Source organism: Anser cygnoides, chromosome 23 (genome assembly GCF_040182565.1).
Source record: "Anser cygnoides isolate HZ-2024a breed goose chromosome 23, Taihu_goose_T2T_genome, whole genome shotgun sequence".
Classification (NCBI taxonomy): Eukaryota; Metazoa; Chordata; class Aves; order Anseriformes; family Anatidae; genus Anser; species Anser cygnoides.
The window spans coordinates 1192856-1212020 of NC_089895.1; the positions used below are offsets into that span (position 1 = coordinate 1192856).

At 52.8% G+C, this 19165-nt stretch overlaps 1 protein-coding gene across 3 annotated transcripts in view; it reads left to right on the plus strand.

The window, feature by feature from the left end:
• The window catches only part of IGSF21 (immunoglobin superfamily member 21), an 80141-nt gene that overhangs the window by 32063 nt on the left and 28913 nt on the right, over positions 1-19165 (plus strand). Inside the window, exon 1 of one of the 3 annotated variants that reach the window (XM_066982062.1) lies at positions 9512-9780. The exons of 1 other annotated variant lie outside the window; for it this stretch is intronic. In XM_066982062.1, coding sequence (XP_066838163.1) covers positions 9717-9780 — 64 coding nt within the window. In that variant the 5' untranslated portion in view covers positions 9512-9716. Of the gene's footprint in view, positions 1-9511; positions 9781-14785; positions 14829-19165 lie in introns of those variants that run through there. One more of the 3 variants, XM_048048705.2, reaches the window with a different exon arrangement.

Genomic DNA, 19165 nt, shown 5'->3' on the forward strand with positions numbered 1-19165 from the left:
TTTTAAAAAAAGTATTTTTTCCCGTGGTGAAGGTTAGGGGCAATTCTTTCAGGCTGTGGATTATGCGTATTGAGCTGTAGAGCGAAGCAAACTTTGTGAAATGGGATGTGGAGAGAGCTGAGGCGGCATGGATGGGACGTGAAACCAAAAGACGGAGGAGGGAGGCCTGGGATGCAAATACCCCTCTTAACAGCCCCTACGAGCGGTGCTGGGTAAGCCCCAGGTCGTGGACAAAGAGCGCATGGGCAGCGCGCAACCTGTGCTGCGTAAGCCCTGGCTCAGCCTCCACAGAAACGCAAGCAAGCACCCAAGGCTTGGGCACGGCGGAGCAGGATGCCGGATGCAAAAACGGCCTGACAGCCTTTTCACTTTGCGCAGCGCAGGCGAGCAACAGCAGTGAGCATCGGTAACCAAATAACAGAGATCCCCGTGCCGCGGACGGCAGTGGGGCTGGGTTCTGCTGACCCTGGTATTGTTGCTACCTGAAGGGAAAAGGGCTCTATAAAATATTGAAAAAAGGTAATAGAAAGCCAGACAGCATGACTAATGGCATGGAGAGGGAGGTGGCTGGGTGCTCCAAGCACTCCCAGCATCGCTGCTTGCTCCATTTTGCAAAGCTCGTAAGCGTGGCTGTGCAAGGAAAAGTGCAGCGGGGGAGACACTCCCAAAATATGCTGGCAGCCCAACTGCTGGTGGTTTGCAGTCATCTGCAGCTGCCCCTGAAGCGGGTGGAAGCCATGCTCAAGCTTTAAAATTTTTATTTTATTTTATTTTATTTTGCTTCTGTGCTGCAATGTAGATAAGGCCGTTAAAATGTTTCAGGAAACAAAGTGTAGGAAGATGCACACTCGGGGGGGACTAAACAGGGAACCATGTATGGGTTCAAGGCAGCTTAAAGCCCTCTAAGAAGTCCCAGAGGAAGTGGCTTTTGTTCTGTCCACGTGTCTGTCTGTCCTGTGCTGTTGCTTGAGGTTGGAAACGCGTTGCACAGGCTGGGCTTGGGGTGGTGAGATACCTGCAGGGAATTTCCCCATTGCATCGAGCAGCAGCCAGGGTTTTAATGCAAAACTCAGAGCTTTGCACTAAAAGTTTCCTCTGTGCACGTGGCCCTGACCACAGTGATGGGAGTTTTATCGATTTTTAACAGCTGCCAAGTTCCAGCTCTGCAGAATAGGGCTCGGGCTTTTCAAATGCAGTGCTTCAGGCTTGCTCCAGTGGCATGGACAATGCCCGTCCTCTCTCCTTGCATAGGTTCTGCTAATCACAGCAAGTATTTTTTACCCCTTTCTTTGTGCTTTTCTGGGCACCTCCAAGATCCTTGAATGGTGATGGTCCCCAGGGGCTCACAGCTTACCCAAAAAACCCTGGGAGGCTGCAGGTTGCCTTGACTGAACGCTGGCTCCCTCCTTTACCCTCTCAATTACATGATAATGTGTATTAAAATTACAAATGTATTTATAGTCTCTATTTTTTCCCCCAACTCCACGATTTTTCTTACAGCTCATCCACTGTAACAAATTCGACTTCATAAAGTGAAGGCACGGGTTGTTATTACCTTACAGAAATAAACGGGAACCGCCGATCTTTATTCCCAGGCCTGGCATTTGTCTCCTTGAATGCTTAATGTGGTTTTGGTTGACACTTCGGATTTGTTCCAGTCACTGAAGACAGCCACGAGCTCAGCTCAGGGGGCTCAGGTCATATTTTCTCCCTCTCCTCACTCCTTGCAATGGATATCGCTTGCAAACCCCATGTTATTTACTCTCTGGGGGGATGCTCCATTGCAAACCCAGCATTCTTTGTTCACCTAATGGATGCTCCACTGCAAAACCCATATCGCTTGCTGGAGGGATGCTCCTTTTGCAAACCCCTTCTTGCTGGAAGGATGATCCATTGCAAACCCCACTTGATATGTTTGCTGGAGGGATGCTCCATTGTAAACCCCACACTATTTTCTTGCTGGAGGGATTCTCGGAGGAGGAGGTGGGGATGCAAGCCATCTCTTTTTGCAAACCTCTGCACTCCTGGGGGTTTATTTTGCAACCTTTGAAGGAGCAGAGGATGCTGGTCTGGTTTTGGTTGGTGCAAGGGCAAGGCAGCTGGCAAGGTGTGAGCTGGGAGAGGGCTTGCCCCAAATTTGCAAGGCTTGAAAGGGGTAAAAGCCAACAGGACAGACCCTGTGGGGGCTGATGGCCGTGATGGGGTTGGGATGCCCCACAGTCAGCAGGACTTGGGGCACCGTCCCATGGGATGGGACAGGACGAGCTGCAATTCTGCTGTCCATGAGCCCATCTCCACCTCCAACCCAACCACAGCTGCCCCCATCGCAGCCAAACACCTCCTCGTGCTCACCGCCCCAGCGCCAAACCAAAATCTGGCTTTTTTTGACACCGTTTGCAAAGCTGCTGTTGCTACAACCCGACGCCACCATGCCCTTCTCTGTGCTGGATCCGTCCCCTCTCTTCCCAGGCTGCTGTGTCAGCCCCGGCCCCTCCTTTTGGAAAAAGCCCCCTTGGGCATGCAGGGGCTCCAGCACCCTGCGGTGGGAAAATGCAAAAACCACTGTTGGCAGAGCATCCTTTTTAAATCCCGCCATATCACAAGAGGCTCCATGAAGTCTTTGCTCTAACTACTTTAATTTTTGTGCAGCAAACATGGAGGTACGATGGGGGAACAGGCAATGGCTGTTTTCTGCTCGTTTCAGCGCTTGCTCATTTTGATAATGATTTTCTTGTTTTCTACCCATATGTGGGGAAAAACAGCTGAACCAAGCACTCAGTGTGGCTGCCAGCATTGGCAAGATCAGAAAAAGAACCTAAAGTTATTGCTTCATTTTTTTAACCCATTTTCAAGGCTGAGGAATGTACGAGAGACCCTGATTTGGCACTACTGTTTTTTGTTTTTTTTTTTCTTCTTTTTTTGAATGGGAAGTATTGGAGGAAAAGGGAAAAATGCAGCCTTTTTGCCTGCATCTAGCATCGATTGGTAGCAATTAGTTTTGTGAGCCAAAGACTTGGAAAATGAGTTTAAAATTAAAATGCGTGTCATCCTGCATATTGGGATGGAGGAGGGAAACAAGCCAGGGAAAGGGTGCCTGCAACTTTTAATCTTATTTATATCCACCCCTTGGCTGTCATCAGCCTATTTATGCAGCTGTGAAGACGTCCTCTCGAACGTCTTCCATGTATATATATCTGTACATGTGCACTTGTATATTTATATAGCTCCTGGGAGGATTCGTTTTGCAAAGTGATGGGGGATGTTTCACCAGCTGAGGCTGGGCTCCTTCCACCTCCGCTGCGTGCAAACTGCTTCTCCCTTTTGGGTGCTTTTCTGTTTTTGAGGCTGCCCAGCGTGTATTTGGAGAGTTTTTAGCATTATGGGCTGGTTGAGGTGTTAGGATCCCCTTAGGATTTCAAAAAGGTTCAGAGATCAGTTTGTGTTAAATCGGTTTATGTTGTCCATTTCCAAGCTGGAAGCCTGGTTTTCCCGTGAGCCTGGCGTAAATGCCGTGGGATAGATGCTCCTGGGGTGGTGGGCACACTGGGAAGAGCACAGCCCCCGCATGCAGCGCAATTTTAGAGCTGGCAGCACATCTGGGGGAGAACAGTTGTTCTGGGATGGACAGAAAATGTGAAGGGTTCCTGGCACACCCCAGGTATGGGGGAAGAATCCTAGCAGCTTGACATGTTTCATCTCAGAGGCGGCTGAAACGTTTCAATTTTGTGGTTTTTTTTTTTCCTTTTTTTTTTTTTTTAAGGCAGAAGTGAGGGATTTCTGAAACAAAATGTTCTTTCCAGCTGAAAAACTGAAACCTTCCATTTGCAGGGAGGGAGAGAAAGGCCAAGCTAATCCTTTCAAAATACTCACAATTTTTCTAAAAAACATGACATTCAAGCCCAGAAAACCTCCCCGAGTGATTTACAGTTGTGAAATACTGCAGTGTTTTGAAAATCAGGGTGTTTTTTTTTTTGCATTCCCCCAGATCTTTATTTTGGTGGAAAACAGAAAATTCAGCCTTAATATTGACTCATGGGCTTGGGGGAAGGGATGGGGCTGAACAGATGGGGACGTGCGTCCTGGATTTTGCCTGCATAGCCTGGACATTTCTCCCTCTCCTATAAGCACATAATGAGCTATAGGATCCCCTTTCGGTGCATATATATTTATATATTCTGGTGAGGCCGCACCTCGAGTACTGTGTTCAGTTTTGGGCCCCTCGCTACAAGAAGGACATGGAGGTGCTCGAGAGAGTCCAGAGAAGGGCAACGAGGCTGGTGAGGGGTCTGGAGAACAAGGCTTAGGAGGAGAGGCCGGGGTAGCTGGGGGTGTTCGGTCTGGAGAAGAGGAGGCTCAGGGGAGACCTGATCGCACCCTACAGGTACCTTAAAGGAGGCTGTAGCGAGGCGGCACTGGTCTGTTCTCCCACGTGCCTGGTGACAGGACGAGGGGGAATGGGCTAAAGTTGCGCCAGGGGAGGTTTAGGTTGGATGTTAGGAAGAACTTCTTTACTGAAAGGGTTGTGAGGCGTTGGGATGGGCTACCCAGGGAAGTGGTGGAGTCACCGTCCCTGGAGGTCTTTAAGAGACCTTTAGATGTAGAGCTTGGTGATGTGGTTTAGTGGAGGACTTGGTAGTGTTAGGTCAGAGGTTGGACTGGGCGATCTTGGAGGTCTCTTCCAACCTAGACGATTCTGTGATTCTGTGAAGAAATCACGGCGCTGCAGCCGATATCTCACACTGGTCTGTACTGGTGTGAACTGGGAGGGACTTCTCCGAACTGGTGGCTGCGGTGGGTTTTTAGTCCTTTAATTCAGAGCAGGATCAGCCTCATTGAGCCATGCATGCTGGTTGGAAAGCTCTGCCTGAGCACAGCCCTATTGCCCTCTTTATTTTTATTTTTTAATATTTTTTTTTGCCTGCAATGTGTGTACTGAATGCATACAGCCAAAAAGCATGCTGGGGAGAGAGTCGTATATCAGAGCATTACCGAGAGCGATAATTTAATGAAAGCAAATACCTGGACTCGTGATTACACTGGAGTGGAGAAATAAGGACTTCTTAAAAGCATTAGCCACTGGCACAGATTTATATGAATAATTACGGCCCAAACACCAGCCTTGGGAATTATCCATGGTGGAACCAAGGCAAAGAGCTGGCCTAAATAAAATCAAAGTATTTTGGGGTATATAATATTGTAATATTTGGGGGTATATAATGTTGTAATATTTTGGGGTATATAATACAGTAATTTTGGGGGAATAATACCTTAATATTTTGGGGTATAAATTATATATCCTGTTAAAGACCTGGGGATAAAAGCACTTCTATGCAGTGGCTCTGGTGCACGCAAGCACAGCTGCAGATTCAGGTGCTCTGTGGTTTGCTCCTGCCCTTCTGCGTTGCTGCTGGAGCATGTTAATTATAGCATATTAATTATATGTATTAATTAAAACCTGGATGCGGTGAAAAGCCCGTTGCTTACACGACGTGGCCCTTTTGCTCCTTGGGCCTTCCGACTGCTTGACCTGCCGAGGGAGGAGGAAGGCATCGAGGAAACAGCTTCGGTTCCCTGCCAGGGGCGGCGCGGCCTGGCTGGAGCGGGATCGGCCGAGGGCACCCAGTGCTCGGCCAGCTGCCAAAAAATGAGTGCAGCGGGAGGGCAGGGCTCCTCGCGACCGAGACAAGCTCGAGCTGAGCCCAGTGAGGCTTCGAACCAAGGAAATGATGCGCTGGCTCTGGCTGTGAGGAGAACTTCAGGCAGAAATATCAGGCAAGCTGCGTTTTGGGAACGCTGATGTTTCATTTTACAATGGCTTTTTATTGTTAAAAAGGGATGAAAATAGCTAGAACTTTTGCTGCTGCAGCAAAGCAAAGCATTTGGGGTTAAACACAGCGTGTTGGGTTAGCCTACAGTGATGCTTTTTTGCTTTCTGACTGCTTGCGTTTCTATTTTTGATGGAATGATGCTAGTAAGGGTCAGAGGCGAACCAGCAGTCAGGGCTGGGAAAAGCGGGGGAAGATTCTCCTTTTCTATTGGGAATCAGGTAGGGGTCCATAAATTAAGATCAATCTTCTTTTCTGTAGAGAAAATCGGGCTGTTTGAAGATGGGCAGAGTCTGAGGGTTGGCCTTACCGCCGCAACCACATCTGCCTCGGCTGATGGCTTAAATCCCACCCGATGTGCTTCTTCCCCATGGCAGCACAAAACGTCCTGGTTCCTCCTCTCCGGCCAAGACTCCACCAGAACTCTCTCTTTCCCACCACATCCGAAAAAAAAAAAAAAAAACCACGGGGATGGAGCAGGTGTGCGAGGGATCCAGTTCAATTTTGCACCAGGTCTCAAGCCAAAGGCAAAGGGAGCATGAGCTGGGGTTTGGGAGCAGTGGCGTGGGGTGCATTTTTGCAGCACAAAATGGGGTAATTAACCAAGGAGAAATCCCCATTAATGTTAATGGGAATTATCCGCAGCTAATTACCCCTCTGTGCTATATCTATGGTAGTGGGAAGCGACTGCATCGCAAGGGCGGGTGCAGGAGCTGGTCACTGGGGACCTGCTGCGATTGTGAATGCATTTTCTTGAGTTTTTCAACTTACAGGGAAAACTTGGTTCCTTCCCAGAGCTGGTGAGGACTTTTTTTGCCAAGGAACACCTCAAAAAAGCCCATTTTGGGGTCGCTCGACTCCCTGCAAAGGGCACGGGGGGACGGGCAGCGCAGGCAGACGAAGCCGCGTGCTGCTCTTTGCCGATTTCCTCATTAATCTTGATTACGGAGCCCTCGCGCTGAAGTTAATTTTCTTGTAGATGCATATCAGTCATGTAGCTGGGAATCTCTCACACGCTAATGAGGAATCTCAGCCTCGACACGTTATTACTCTGCTAATTAGTACACAGGCTTCTTCTGGAAAGGTCACGAGAGAGGAGCTGAAAAACTTCTATTTTCGCAGCCTTTTTTGTGTCAAATTAGGGTCACCGTCAACAGACGGAGGAGACGCCTGCAATTCTCTGCCCTGGATTTAAGACGCTCCCAAAGGGCACCAGGGACAGTGCTTTGGACCTCGTTTTTTGGGCCGGATCCATCCACCAAGGACAGGAAGGCCATCGGCTGCCGGTGCCTGCGGGTGAGGCTGGAGGACGGCGACTCCATCCCCAAACGGGGATTTTCTGTGATGCCGGCCTGTTGCAACGGGACCAGGCTGTGGGAAAGCCCTTATTCCGAAAACCAAACCAAGCGCCACCAGACCGGCTCATTTTGCTTCTTTCCAGGGGCTGTCAGTTGAGTGCCTTCACCAGCCGCTGAATTCACACAAAATTAAAACCCAGGCAAAACCCAATGAAGCCAGACACCCAATACAAACGGCAATATTTTTTTCCAACAATTTACATCACTTACTGTCTCCTCTAATGTCCTGGGATCCGGCTGACGGCCCGCACGCTCCTTGCTGTGTTTTCTTGCGCTCCAGTACTAAATCTGGAGGCTGTCAAAGACGTTTTGCCCGGGGAAGACGGCTCCTTCTCTGAACGTTTTGGGATGCTCAGTTCACGCCTCTCCTGGGTCATTGCTCCTGCTCGGGGAGGGGAGAGCTTTTGCACCTGAAATGCAGCTGCAGAGCTGCAAGGGGATAAAATCGGGGTCGAGAAGGATTTGTGAGGAGTGGATATCTCACACCTGCCCCCTAACTTCCCCTCTTCTCTTCCCTGCTTTTTTCTGGGTGGCCCTTCTGCACTTTGAGCCTCATCTCTGCCTCTTGATGCATTTCGCCTATGGGCTACAGCATCGAAAGCTGGAAAAAAATCGCTCCATGCTCCTCCTGAGCATGGAAAAGCGAGCAGCACAGAAAAGGGGACGCTGAGTGATGGAGGCTCAGCACAGGAAAGCAAGAGGAGAATAAAATCTTGACGGCGGCATCTGGGAGCTGCAGCTTGTCCAGGAGCTGACAGCACCCGTTGGGTCAAGCATGGGTGGCTGTGCACCTCAGCTCGGCTTCACCTTGGGGCTGGCTGTTTAGGGAAGTGTTTTAGGGTCCTCAGGGGTTCCCACGTTGCGCAGCCCTGTGAGCGTTGTTTCATCCTCCTCCTGTCAACAATAGTCCCATGAGACTAAAGAAAATGTGATGCCAATGATAGTCCCGTGAGGCTAAAGAAAATGTGATGCCTTTGGGAGGGGGCTATCAAATCTGCCATCAGATAAAGCGAGATTTCATTTCCAGGCATCTCCACACAAAAGCATGCCCAGCTTTTCCTGGCGAATGAAAGGCTATGGGAGAGGGGAGAGAAAATCCAGCCCGTGCAAAGGAATTTCACCGATTACTTGATTTGATTTGATTTGATTTTGCACTGACCTATGCAGAGCCTGATTTCTTTTATGGGGGTCGGTTATTTTAAGAAAGAAGCCATAACCCAGTGGATTTTGTCAGACTGGTGCTGCTGGTTGTGCTGGTCTCAGCGCAGAGGCTGCTTTTTGCAGACGGAACCCCTACGGAGGACGTTGGGGGGTGTTTGCATGAGTCCGGCTAGGTGCTACTGGAAACGAGGGGAGTTCCTGGGATTTTGAGAAATGTCAGGGTGAAGCTGGGGTTGAGGGCTGTGCGAAAAGGTGTTGGGGACACAGGGCAACCACATGGGACTGGGAAAGTCAAATGCAATTGCAAAAGATAATTTTGCAACGAAAACGTCCAGGAACTAATTAAATGCAGAGAGCTGGATGAAAGCAAGGTCATCTGCCGTGGAGGGCCATGGAGGGATGCACAGCCAGGCCAGAGCATAACTGGGAGGGGGATGGGGGGGGGGGGGCGGGGAACAGCCCCAGGGCCGGATCCTGCTCCTGGGGGCTGCAGGGAGAGGGGAGACGCTGAATGAAAGCCGGAGCGAGCCCCCTGCGCTGGGGGGATGGATGCAAACTGCTGCTCTCCAGCTCCCTCTGGCTATCCCAGCCTGCTCCCCCCAATCCCTGCCTGCATTCAGCACCCTTCCTGTGTCCCCCCCCGCCGGACCGGGCAGCCCTGTCTGGTCCAAGCACCCCCTCCTGCTCCCCCAAGACACCCCGCCTCCCGTCCTGCACCCCCTCCCGTACCGTGCACCCCCTTCTGCACCCTGCACCCCCCCCCCCCAAGGTACAGCCCCTCCCGTTTTCGCAGCCGTGCACCCCCATACACCTCAGCCCCCTTCCTGCGGCCCCCATACAAGGCACGGCCCTTCCCGTACCCCCCAGCTACCACGCACCCCATACACCTCACACTCTCCCCTACACCCCCTGTACAAGGCGCAGCCCCTCCTGCATCCACCCCTATACCATGCACCCCCCCCCGCCCCCACACACTGAGCACCCCCTCCTGCACCCTCATCCGAAGCACAGCCCCCCCGCACCCCTATACCCCGCTCCCCCCTGCATCCCCATCCAAAGCACAGCCCCCCCGACCCCCATCCAAAGCCCACCCCCCCCCATCCGAGCCACGGCCCCCCCCCGCCCCCAGCCCCTCCCCGGGGCCGGGCCGGGGCGGGCTCAGCTTGGGGGGGGCGGCCGGCAGCGAGCCGGGCTCGGGCTGCGAGCACTCGGCTCGGCGGGACCGAGGAGCGGTGGGGGGGGGGGGCACCGAGCCCAGCCCCCTGCCCCGCCGCCATGCCCCACGGCCCCCCCCCGGGCCCTTCATCCGGCACCGCCACCGGGCCGGGGCACCGCTGAGCCCCCATGGGGCGGCCCCCCCCCCGCGGGCACCATGCGGACCGTGAGCCCCCTGCCCCTGTGCCTGCTGCTGTGGGATCTCGTCGACCTGGCGCTGGGTGAGTGCCCCCCCCCCCAAAAAAAAAAAACCAAGAAAAAAAACGGGACTGCATCTCCCCCCCCCCCCCCCCCCCAAAGCCCCGGAATAACGGAAAGCGTGCGGTGGCTCCGGGCTCCGCATCCCCCCCCCCCGGGGCTTGGGGGAGGTGTGGGGGGTGACCCGGGGGGGTTTGGGGGGGCAGGCAGCCGGGTCGGACCCGGGAATAGGGCAGCCGGTAATAGGGCATCCTTTAATAGCGTACCAGGTTTGGAGCCGGTAGTGGGGCAGCCAAAAATAGGACACTGGGCTTGGACCCCGTAACAGGGCTCTTGCAAACAGAGTACCCGATACGGACTTGGTAATAGGGGAACCCACTGATACGCAGCCGGTTTGGATCTATCAGTGGGGGGCCAGGTTTGGACCGAGTATTAAGGCACCCATTAATAGGACGCTGGTTTTGGACCCCTTAGTAGGGGATTTGTTAATGGGATATTAGGTTGGGACCCATTAATAGGACATTTGCAAATGGATCACCTGTTTTGGACCTGATAATATGGGAACCCACTAATACAGCGACCTGTTCAGACTTATTAATAGGGTACCAGATTATGACCTAGTAAAGGGCACCCGGTAAGAGGATACTGGGTTTGGACCCGTTAGTAGGTCACTTGCAAATAGAGCACTCAGTTTGGACCCAGGAGTAGGGCACCCCCACTGGACCCATTAGTAGGGTACCTGGCTTGGATCCAGTAATAGGGTACCTGCTCATAGGACACTGTTTTTGGACCCGGTAGCAGGGTATTAGATTTGGACCCGTTAATAGGGCACTTGCAAATAGAGCACCCAGTTTGGACCCATTAATAGGGCACCCCCTAACAAGGCGTTGGTTTTGAACCCATTAACTGGTACGAGCACTGGAGCTGTTAGCAGGGCACCCATTAATAGGGTACCTGCTAAGAGGACATGCGGGGGTACCCCAAACCCCGCAGGCAAGAGGGAGGGGGTACCCAGCAGGGAGAAGACCCCCCCCCCATCCAGCCGGGCTCCCAGAAGCCCATCGCAACTCCCGCTTTGCAGAGGTTTAATCCAACCCCCCCTCGCATCCCCTCCCCAAAAAGCGGGGGGCTCCCAGGAGGCAGAAATGAACAGGGCAGGAAACTTTCCCCTCCCTGCGCTTGGAGGCTGCGGGGCAGCCGCTCGCTTCCATTTCTGGGGGCGTTGGAAGGCGCCGGGTTCGCGGCCCCCCCACGCCCACCCAAGCCACCCGCTGTGGGGTCGCAGCAGCCGCTTTCTGTGGGAGGAGCGCGGCAAAGCCCCGGCTGCTTTGCAAAGCTCCGGGAGACGGACTCGGGTGGCAGAGCTCGTTCGGCACTGGTTGGATTTGTTTTTTAATTTCTAGCACACTTTTTCCTCTACGGAAAGCCGCCGTCAGCTGCTGCAGGGCGTGGGGAGGGGGAGCAGCGGCCGTGCTCTGCGGGCTTGGCACAAAGGAGCCGATTCTTCTCTGTTTTGGGATGCCGGGGCCCCTGTGGCTTGTGGATTGCACAAAATCATCCTTTGGGGATTGCACCCAGGTGTGGCCGTGGCCATATCCCAAGCCGCGGGTGGGGATGCGTCGTGCAGCTCTGTGCCCCGTGTCCCCCTTTGCTCGTCCCCATTTTGGGGAGCAGGTGGAGGATTTTCAAGGAACAATGCGTCCGCAAGCTGTCCGTCACCACTGCACGGAGCCGCTTTCCTCTGTTTCGCCTCTTTTTATTTTCACAATTGCTCTTCCGCTGCCGATCTGGGAGAGTGAGCGAGTGGATATGGGTAAACCCGTGCTCGTGGCATGGATTTGGGGGAAAAAAGGAGGTAAAAGTTGTTTTCCCATGGGTGCGGAGGCAGCCCCTGGCAGGGGTTGTGCGTTGGGAAGTGATGTGAGAGGAGGATCCTAGCGTGGCTCCTGAGCTGGCAGTGTCTCACGGACCCGGACTCATACTTCCATGAACCTGTTGTTGGCTCTTAAAATCCCGCTGGGATTTCACTGTTTCCCCATATCCCGAGGCTGAACTGCTCAAAGCATCTCCTCGCAGGCCCTTGGTGGAGAAACGCTGTCCCAAAACCCAGTGCTTCCCCTCTGCTTTCAAAGCAAAAATAATAGTAATAATGATAATAATAATTGCCATGCATGCCCGTCACAATGCTCCGGCAAGCGGCGGAGAGCTGCTCCCGAAATTCAGTGGGCAGATGGCTTTTCCTTGGCTGACAGCATCCTTGGCTGGAGCTGCTGCCGGCCTCCGCGCGTGGCGAGGGAGGACGTGCCCGGGGAGGTCCAGCCCCTCGCTTGCCAGGGATGCAGCAGGATCTGGCTGCATCCCCCAGGAAGGGGACGCAAGCTCCCGCTGCTCGTTCCCACAAGCGCACGTGCCCTTGTGCTCAGCGTCTGCAACGCCCCTCCAAAGCGACTCTGGCAAATCTTGCCTTTTTTTTTTTTTTTTTTGTAGTGCCATCTCTCTGTGTTGCACGGTGCGTGCTCCAGAGCCACTCACGCAATGCGTTCTCTGCCCGTGCTTTGCCCCGTTGCTGCCCCGTCCCGGGGCACACGAGGTGTGCTGGCGCATCCTCTGGCGGAGCAGAGCGCCGGGACCCATCAGCAGCCCTTCCACTCCAGCACAGCATCTGCGTGGCTGTGGGAGCGTTTGGGGGTTTTCCATCCATTGCCTTTTCATAAAAAAGCCCTTTTGTTTGCCCAAACGAAGCTGCCTGCTTGCTTGATGCGCGTTAGGTCAGCTGGATCCTATTCCCAAAGCGTTATGCATCCCTCCGGGAAGCTTCACCCACCCACAGCACAGTTTTTTGCCTTTAAAACAACCTCGATCTCTCCCTTTGGCCAGGAAAAGCTGCCTGGGCAGGGCTAAGTGGGTTAAGGAGCCGTCAAGATGAGAAAATGAGGGCGTATGCGGGAGGTGAGCGGTGGGACGGTGGCTGGCGATGGAGCCGTAGCCTCGGGGCCCCTGGTTTTGGAAAGGCAGAAAGCCCCATCTGCAGGCAGGGTGACGGCTTCTTGGCATTGCTGAAACCCGGGCTGGCTTATTAGCTGGCGCTCAGCTTGTCGCCTGAAATATGTTCCCATAAAATGTTCATCAGCAGCGGTCGGGTTTGTTTTACAGCCGTGTAAAATCAGAGCTGTGTTTTGCAAACATGAAAGGAGGGCTAAATATGTCAAGTTTTGATCTCAGCGAGATATTTATGTATAGCCCTCGTCTTAGCGTTTTACTTCAGCTTCCGGATTCAACCTCTTGTGATGGGGAAAGAAGGGGAAAATTCAAGCGTGGCCTCTTGTTTGAAGCTGCTCAGGAAATTGCTGGGCTTTGCCCCAAAAGGGCAGGTTTACCGGGGCAGCTCGTGTTGCGTGCCTGGCGCTGGGCTTTGCAGGTTCCTGCCCTTGGGGCCATGCCTGTGCTGCTTCTCCGAGCCCGAACCGCAAAGAAAAGCAGCTTGGAAAAACTCCTTTGCAGTTGTTGTTTTGTTGGTGAGCGGATTGTGGAGAAATGCTTCATTTTTCTCCTTTCCGAAGGAAAATCACAGCATGCGGCGTTTGCCGGGGCGATGGGAGACACCTGCACGAGTCTCTTGCTTAAAGACAAGAGGTGTGCGGTGGGAGTCTGCACAGCGAGGGAGAGGAGGAGCATCCTCTGCACCACGTGGAAGCAAAACCTGCTCTAATTCACCTGCAAATGCATGGCACTGACCTGGAAAACCGTAGCGTGTTCCCGCCAGCCTTTCCGCTCCTGCCTTTCCCTGGCAAATCTTGCGTTCAGCTCAGGGTCACCTCAATTTTATCCTTTCCTACCAATTTCTGTGAATTCTGCTTATTGCAAAGCCTCTCGCCATCCGGGTAAATCTGTGCTGTGGAAACAGACAGCACACCTTCCAAAAACCCTCCTAACCATGCTAATTGCCCTTCTCCTCTCCCAATTAGGCCAATTTCTGTATTCCCTTCTCTCCCCACCAGCTGCATTTTGTAGCAGTTTATAGCTGCCAGCTTGAATCCAGAACACTTTTGAAAAGCTGTAAAGCAGGCGAGTATTTTCCCCTCGCCTTGTACCTTTCCAAGCTAACAAGCAATTTGGGGTACAGAGATACTCTGTGCTTCGTTTTTCTGCTGAAACTCTCATGCGTTAAACCCCATTTCTGAGGCTCCCCCAGGTGGCGGAGCTCAGTTTTGGGGCAAATCCCCCAAATTTCCCTCTCCTTGCTGCAACAGGGAAGCCTGTGGAGTTACCGGCACCTCCAAAAAGCCTAGAGGTGCTTCAGGGTTTGGCTTGAGGTCTGGCTGATTTTCTCCTTCTGGAGTTTGCTTTTTTTTTTTTACCAGATTTTGGTTTCTTTGGACTCACGTGGGTCACAGAGTCTGGGAGAAATGTTACTCCCTTCTCTGGTGTTACAGACTTGTGTTACACGTCCTGGTTTTTCTTCCAAGAGCTAAGCAGCCCCTGCTATATGCAAGTTGCTGTATGCAATTTGCTAAACGCGGTGTGCAACGTGCGACATGCCGAATGCTGTATGCAACATGCTAAGCAGTACATATGCAATGCGCTGTACTGTATATGCAATGTGTACAGTGCTATATGCTATATACGTTGCAGCCCTCCTGCGTGCACTGTGAATTATCTCTGGTGCCTTCAAGCACTTCCAGGCAAGGTCTTCCCTCGAGTTGCACCCAGGCTTCAGCAACATGCAAATGCAGCTGAGCTCCCGCATCGGCGCGTTAGTTTTTATGGAGCATCCACGCATGACCCTACGAATGCTCTCATGAGCCTCTCCTTCCCATGGGGACGTTTTAGGGCTTCACATGCCCCACCTGCTTTTTTTTTCCCTTTTTTTTTTTTTTTTTTCCCTGTTGTCATTGCAGAAATGGTCTTTTCTGACAGAAAATCCTGGACTGGGAACGCTTGACCGGCTCTTGCCTTACTCCTGCAAAGCGCCGCAAGATCTGCAGATGAAAAGCTCTCCACCTGTGGGGATAAGAGCAGGTTTTACCTAATCCCCGTTGGCTAATGGCTTGTGAATCGGGATGGAGCCGGGGTAAGGACTCTGCTAAGGCTCCTGCAGGCCTCCTGGGGAGGTGGGGAAGGAGCTGAGACCTCGCCCCCAGCGAGGATGGCGATGGCTGGGAGCTGCCTGCGACCACGCACAGGAAGGATGAAGCATTGCTTGGGACCCACCACTGATTTGCTCACTGCTTTGTTTTTTTTTTTTTTCCCCTATTTGCTTGATTTCAGTGATTCCAAGTCAGGCTTTTTGCTCACACATTGGGGAAGAGGAAGGCTCAAGGGAAGGAGCCCCCAGGTCCCTGGTTTTTGGAGGCAGGAGGCTCAGCTCCTGCCTTGCAAACTTCCCGGCTCATAAATCAGCCTGCAAAGAGCCGAGCCGGGAGGATGCAGCTGATGCGCCCGGGTTAGTTCCGTGCCAAACTGCTCTCTTTGCCCTTTTGTTTGCTAGCTGCCGAGGCACTTGGCGTACTGATGGGCTTGTTTTTAACTAATGACTGGCACTCACATTATCTCCCCGGCATTATCTCCTTCCCACTTTTCCCCTCTCCTTCCTAAAATAAACCGTCAATCACGGGCTTGTTTTCAGCACTGGGCTCCTGCCGCCTTTGGGATGGGATTCATCGCCCAAGTGCCAAGGGCAGGCGGGCTCTTAGAAAAGTGCAGGACAATAACCCGCCGCAGTGCTTCCCGCTGTGCAGTTACTGTCACTGCCAGCCCTATATTTTCTGCACGTGGTGGCTGGGAGCGGGCACAAAGCCCATAATGAACAGGTGATTGGGTACCGACCGGCACCAAGTGTCGGCGAAAGAAAGGCAGCCTTGCTAAGGAAGGGGTAAATGGAGCCGTTTCATTTTTTTTACACAAAAAAATGTTTGTTTTTTTTGTTTGGTTGGGTTTTTTTTGTTTGGTTGGTTGTTTTTTTTTGGTTGGTTGGTTGGTTGGTTGGTTGTTGTTGTTTTTTGTTTGGTTGTTTTTTTAAGGGTGTGGAGCCATTTGGCAGCGGGAAGGTTTGCGTCTGACTTGTTTCCGCTCTCAGATGGAATGGGTTTCGTCCCCCCGAAGGGCTGCACCACGGCCGTCCCACTGCTCTTACCCTTTTGGGGTGACCGTCACCTCCCCTGTCCTTGCTGAGGCCACCCAGAGAGTGGCATCGCATCCCTGCGACGGCATCTGCGATGCTGACGGGTGAACACCTGGGCGGCGGGTGCTTGGAGCAGAAGCCAGTGCTGGAGCCAGTCCTTTGAAATGTAATTAGCGCTGTATTAGCTAGAAGCAAAACTATCATTAATAGGGTCCTGACAGCCCGGGCGAGGGAGGTTTTGAGCAGGGAAGGAGGCTTTCCAGCGCTTGGCTGGCTCCACAGCAAAGCCCTGCCTGCCGGAGACCGCCCGGGGGCCTTTTGGCTGCCAGCATCGCAGGGCTTTACCCCTCGGCTCCAAGGAGGTTTGGGGAACATCAGGATAAAGACACGTTTCCCGTTGGAGGGATGTTGAAACCGAGCCCTTCCCAGCCTGCAGACCACACATTTTGTCTCTTCTGCTGCCGGGAGCAAATCTCCATCTGCAAAACCCTTCTTGGCTGGAAGACTCAGTGTCCCGGAGGGCCAGAGAACGGAGCAGGGATTTCGCTCCTCTCCTACCCAAACCTCTGTATAATTTCCCATTTATATAATGCCTTCAACAATATACTTTGGAGGGGAGGGCAGAGGGGATTAGCGGCGGTTATTCCAGCCCTGCTCCGCCTCCCTGGGCTTGCAGATAAATCCTGCTGCTGCGTCCTATCAGCCCAGGCTGGGGAAATGGGAGCTGCAGCTTCCTCCGCCGGGATGCGCCCGCTTTGCGCACGCATTTGTACCTGTTTGTTTCTTTGCAAAGCGATTCGGGCGACTTCAGTGCAGGGATGGGCAGGAGCAATCTGGGGATGCCCCTCAGTGGGGCTTTGCTTTTCCCCGTAGGACCAAAGTGATGGGAGGGATGTGGGGCGATGGGGGGACGTGGCGGTGGCACTCAGGTGCGCTGCTGTCTGCGGAAATGCTTTTTTGGGGAGTTGCTTGGACGACACTGGCTTTGCTGGTAGCGTCGCTGCTTTTGATGGTGTGAGTGCTGGGAAAGGCTGCTCCCCAGGGGATGTTTTGCCCTTGGTGCTGCTTGAAAGGAGGAAAACGGTGTGAAAGGGGTGATTTCTGCTGGCGGTTGTGGTCATCATGGGAGGCAAGCGATGGCTCTGGGAGCCACTGGCTCCTCACAGGGGGCCAAGATGGGTCTTAAATGTGGGAGAGGGGGGAAAAGGCTCTGGCTTTGCAAAAGCACTGGGATCACCCCAGTTTTGAGGTGAGGCAGGGGTGTGGGTGAGGTGCACTCCCCAGCGAGCCCTCTTGTGGGTCTTTTCTTTTGAAAAACAAAAACAAACAAACAAAAAACCTGCTTTTGTCGGAAGTGGCTTTTTTTCTGGAGGAGGATTGCGATGGCCAAGTGATTTCGGCTTCCAGCAGCAGCAGGGACATCCCAAGAGCCAGCAGCTGAATTTGGCTGTTTTTCTCGCTTTTCTCCCCACGTTGCATCGCAGAAGGATGCAGTGGCTCAGAGGGGGGCTGGAAGATTTGGGCAACGCCACTGTGGCGAACACCTCAAAATGTGTATGTAGAGGTGTTGGAGAGGGGGGTTTGCTCCATGATGGATGAATAACGTCGGCTGGATCTGATGGAGAGTCACCGTGTAATGGGGAAATATTGCTCCAGAAAGGATGCGGACGATCCATCTCCAGCAGCAGCAAGGCACTTCCACTGCCGGTTGGGATTCCAGACAGGCAATCGTTTGTGGAGAGGAAACTCCAGCTCTTCAGCTCCACGCAGGCTGCCGTCATCTTACAACTTGCTTATGTGCATGTAGCGATGAAATATTTTCCACAAGTGCTGGCAGAGGTGGCTCTTTTCAAACTATATCTGCGTCTTATTGCATTATTATGGCTAGGATTGGTGCTTTTGTTTTTTCTTTTTCTTTCTTCTCCTGTTTAAGGAAGTATTTGGAAAGACTTAATGTATGCAAACTGGCTGGAGATGGCTGGGTTTCCTTCTGACGGAGAGAGAATTTACTCCGCTGTAATTATAGCGGTGGCGTGGGAACGCAGCGGCACTCAAGGAAGCCTGGTTTCCAAATTAAACCCCTCTGCTCGCAGAAATACATCTTTCTTTCTTTTTTCTTTTTTTTTTTCTATTTTTTTTTTCAGCAGGAAAACACATCTGGGTGACTTTGGGATGGGAAATGGTTTTGCTGGGGCAGGATCTGGACACCAGGATGCGAGGGCTGCCCATGCCTCTGGGTTTTCCCAGTGCACCACGGCAGCTTTCTACCGTTTGTTTGCACAGACCCCCCCCCTGCCTCCCACCCCCTGATCCGCTAAAAGCTTCCTGCTGCGAGAAAACAACCCAACTCTTTAAAATTTAAAGGGCTTATTTAAACAATGTTATCTCTCTTGGAAGGGAGAGAGCATATTGAATGGTTATATTTAGTGGTCGGCGTAGGACAAAGCAGATGCAGAGAGATTTTTAACACGGGGATGTTAATCACTTATGCCACACTGCCTGGGAGCTGTGGGTATATGCATTGGTGTATAAATATGTGCAGCACACCCGTGAGGATGGGAGAAGCAGGGGGTGCACGGTGGCTGGGCATGACTTGAACATCCTTCCTTGATCGTCTTTTCACCTTTTTCCACCCCAAAAGCCAGCTGGACAGAGCAGGGTGTCTCCATCTCTATCCCCAAAATGTGCAGCAGGATGGGGGTGCTCTGGCTAGTCGGGGGCTGACAGCAGGATGCACAGCCCCAGCCTTTCTGCCCCCAGATGGGGCTGGGGTGGGAAGCAGATCATTTTACAGGCTTGCAAATGGGCTGTTTAACAAATCCTGCTGTCGTCTCCCTGCCGGCGAGCCGCGAGGAAAGCCTACCGCATTACCGAGCCTCTATTACCCACCCTCGTGGGAGCACTGAATTAAAGGAAATATTTTATGATCCTACGCTTCGTTATGTTTTATTAAAAGCAGAGCATCGGCCTCCCCTGCCACATTCATCAGATCAGAGGCTCTGTTGTTTTTTTTTCCTCCTCCCCTCCCAAGCTCTCGCTGCTCTCGCTGCTGTTTCCGAAGTAGCCAGTTTGCTCTCGTGGCAGAGCAGGAAAGTCTGAAACAGGAGGAAATGGGGTGGTTGGGTTTCTCTGGGGAGGCCCCGTTTCTAACTTGCTTGGGGGTGTGGAGCTGTGATGCAGAATTAAGGGATGGATGTGGGGAAGCGGAGACAAATGCAGGTTGCAGGGAGGTGTGGAGGCGTTTGAGATACAGGTGGGGACCAGCACGGCCCTGTGAGCCCTCGGCA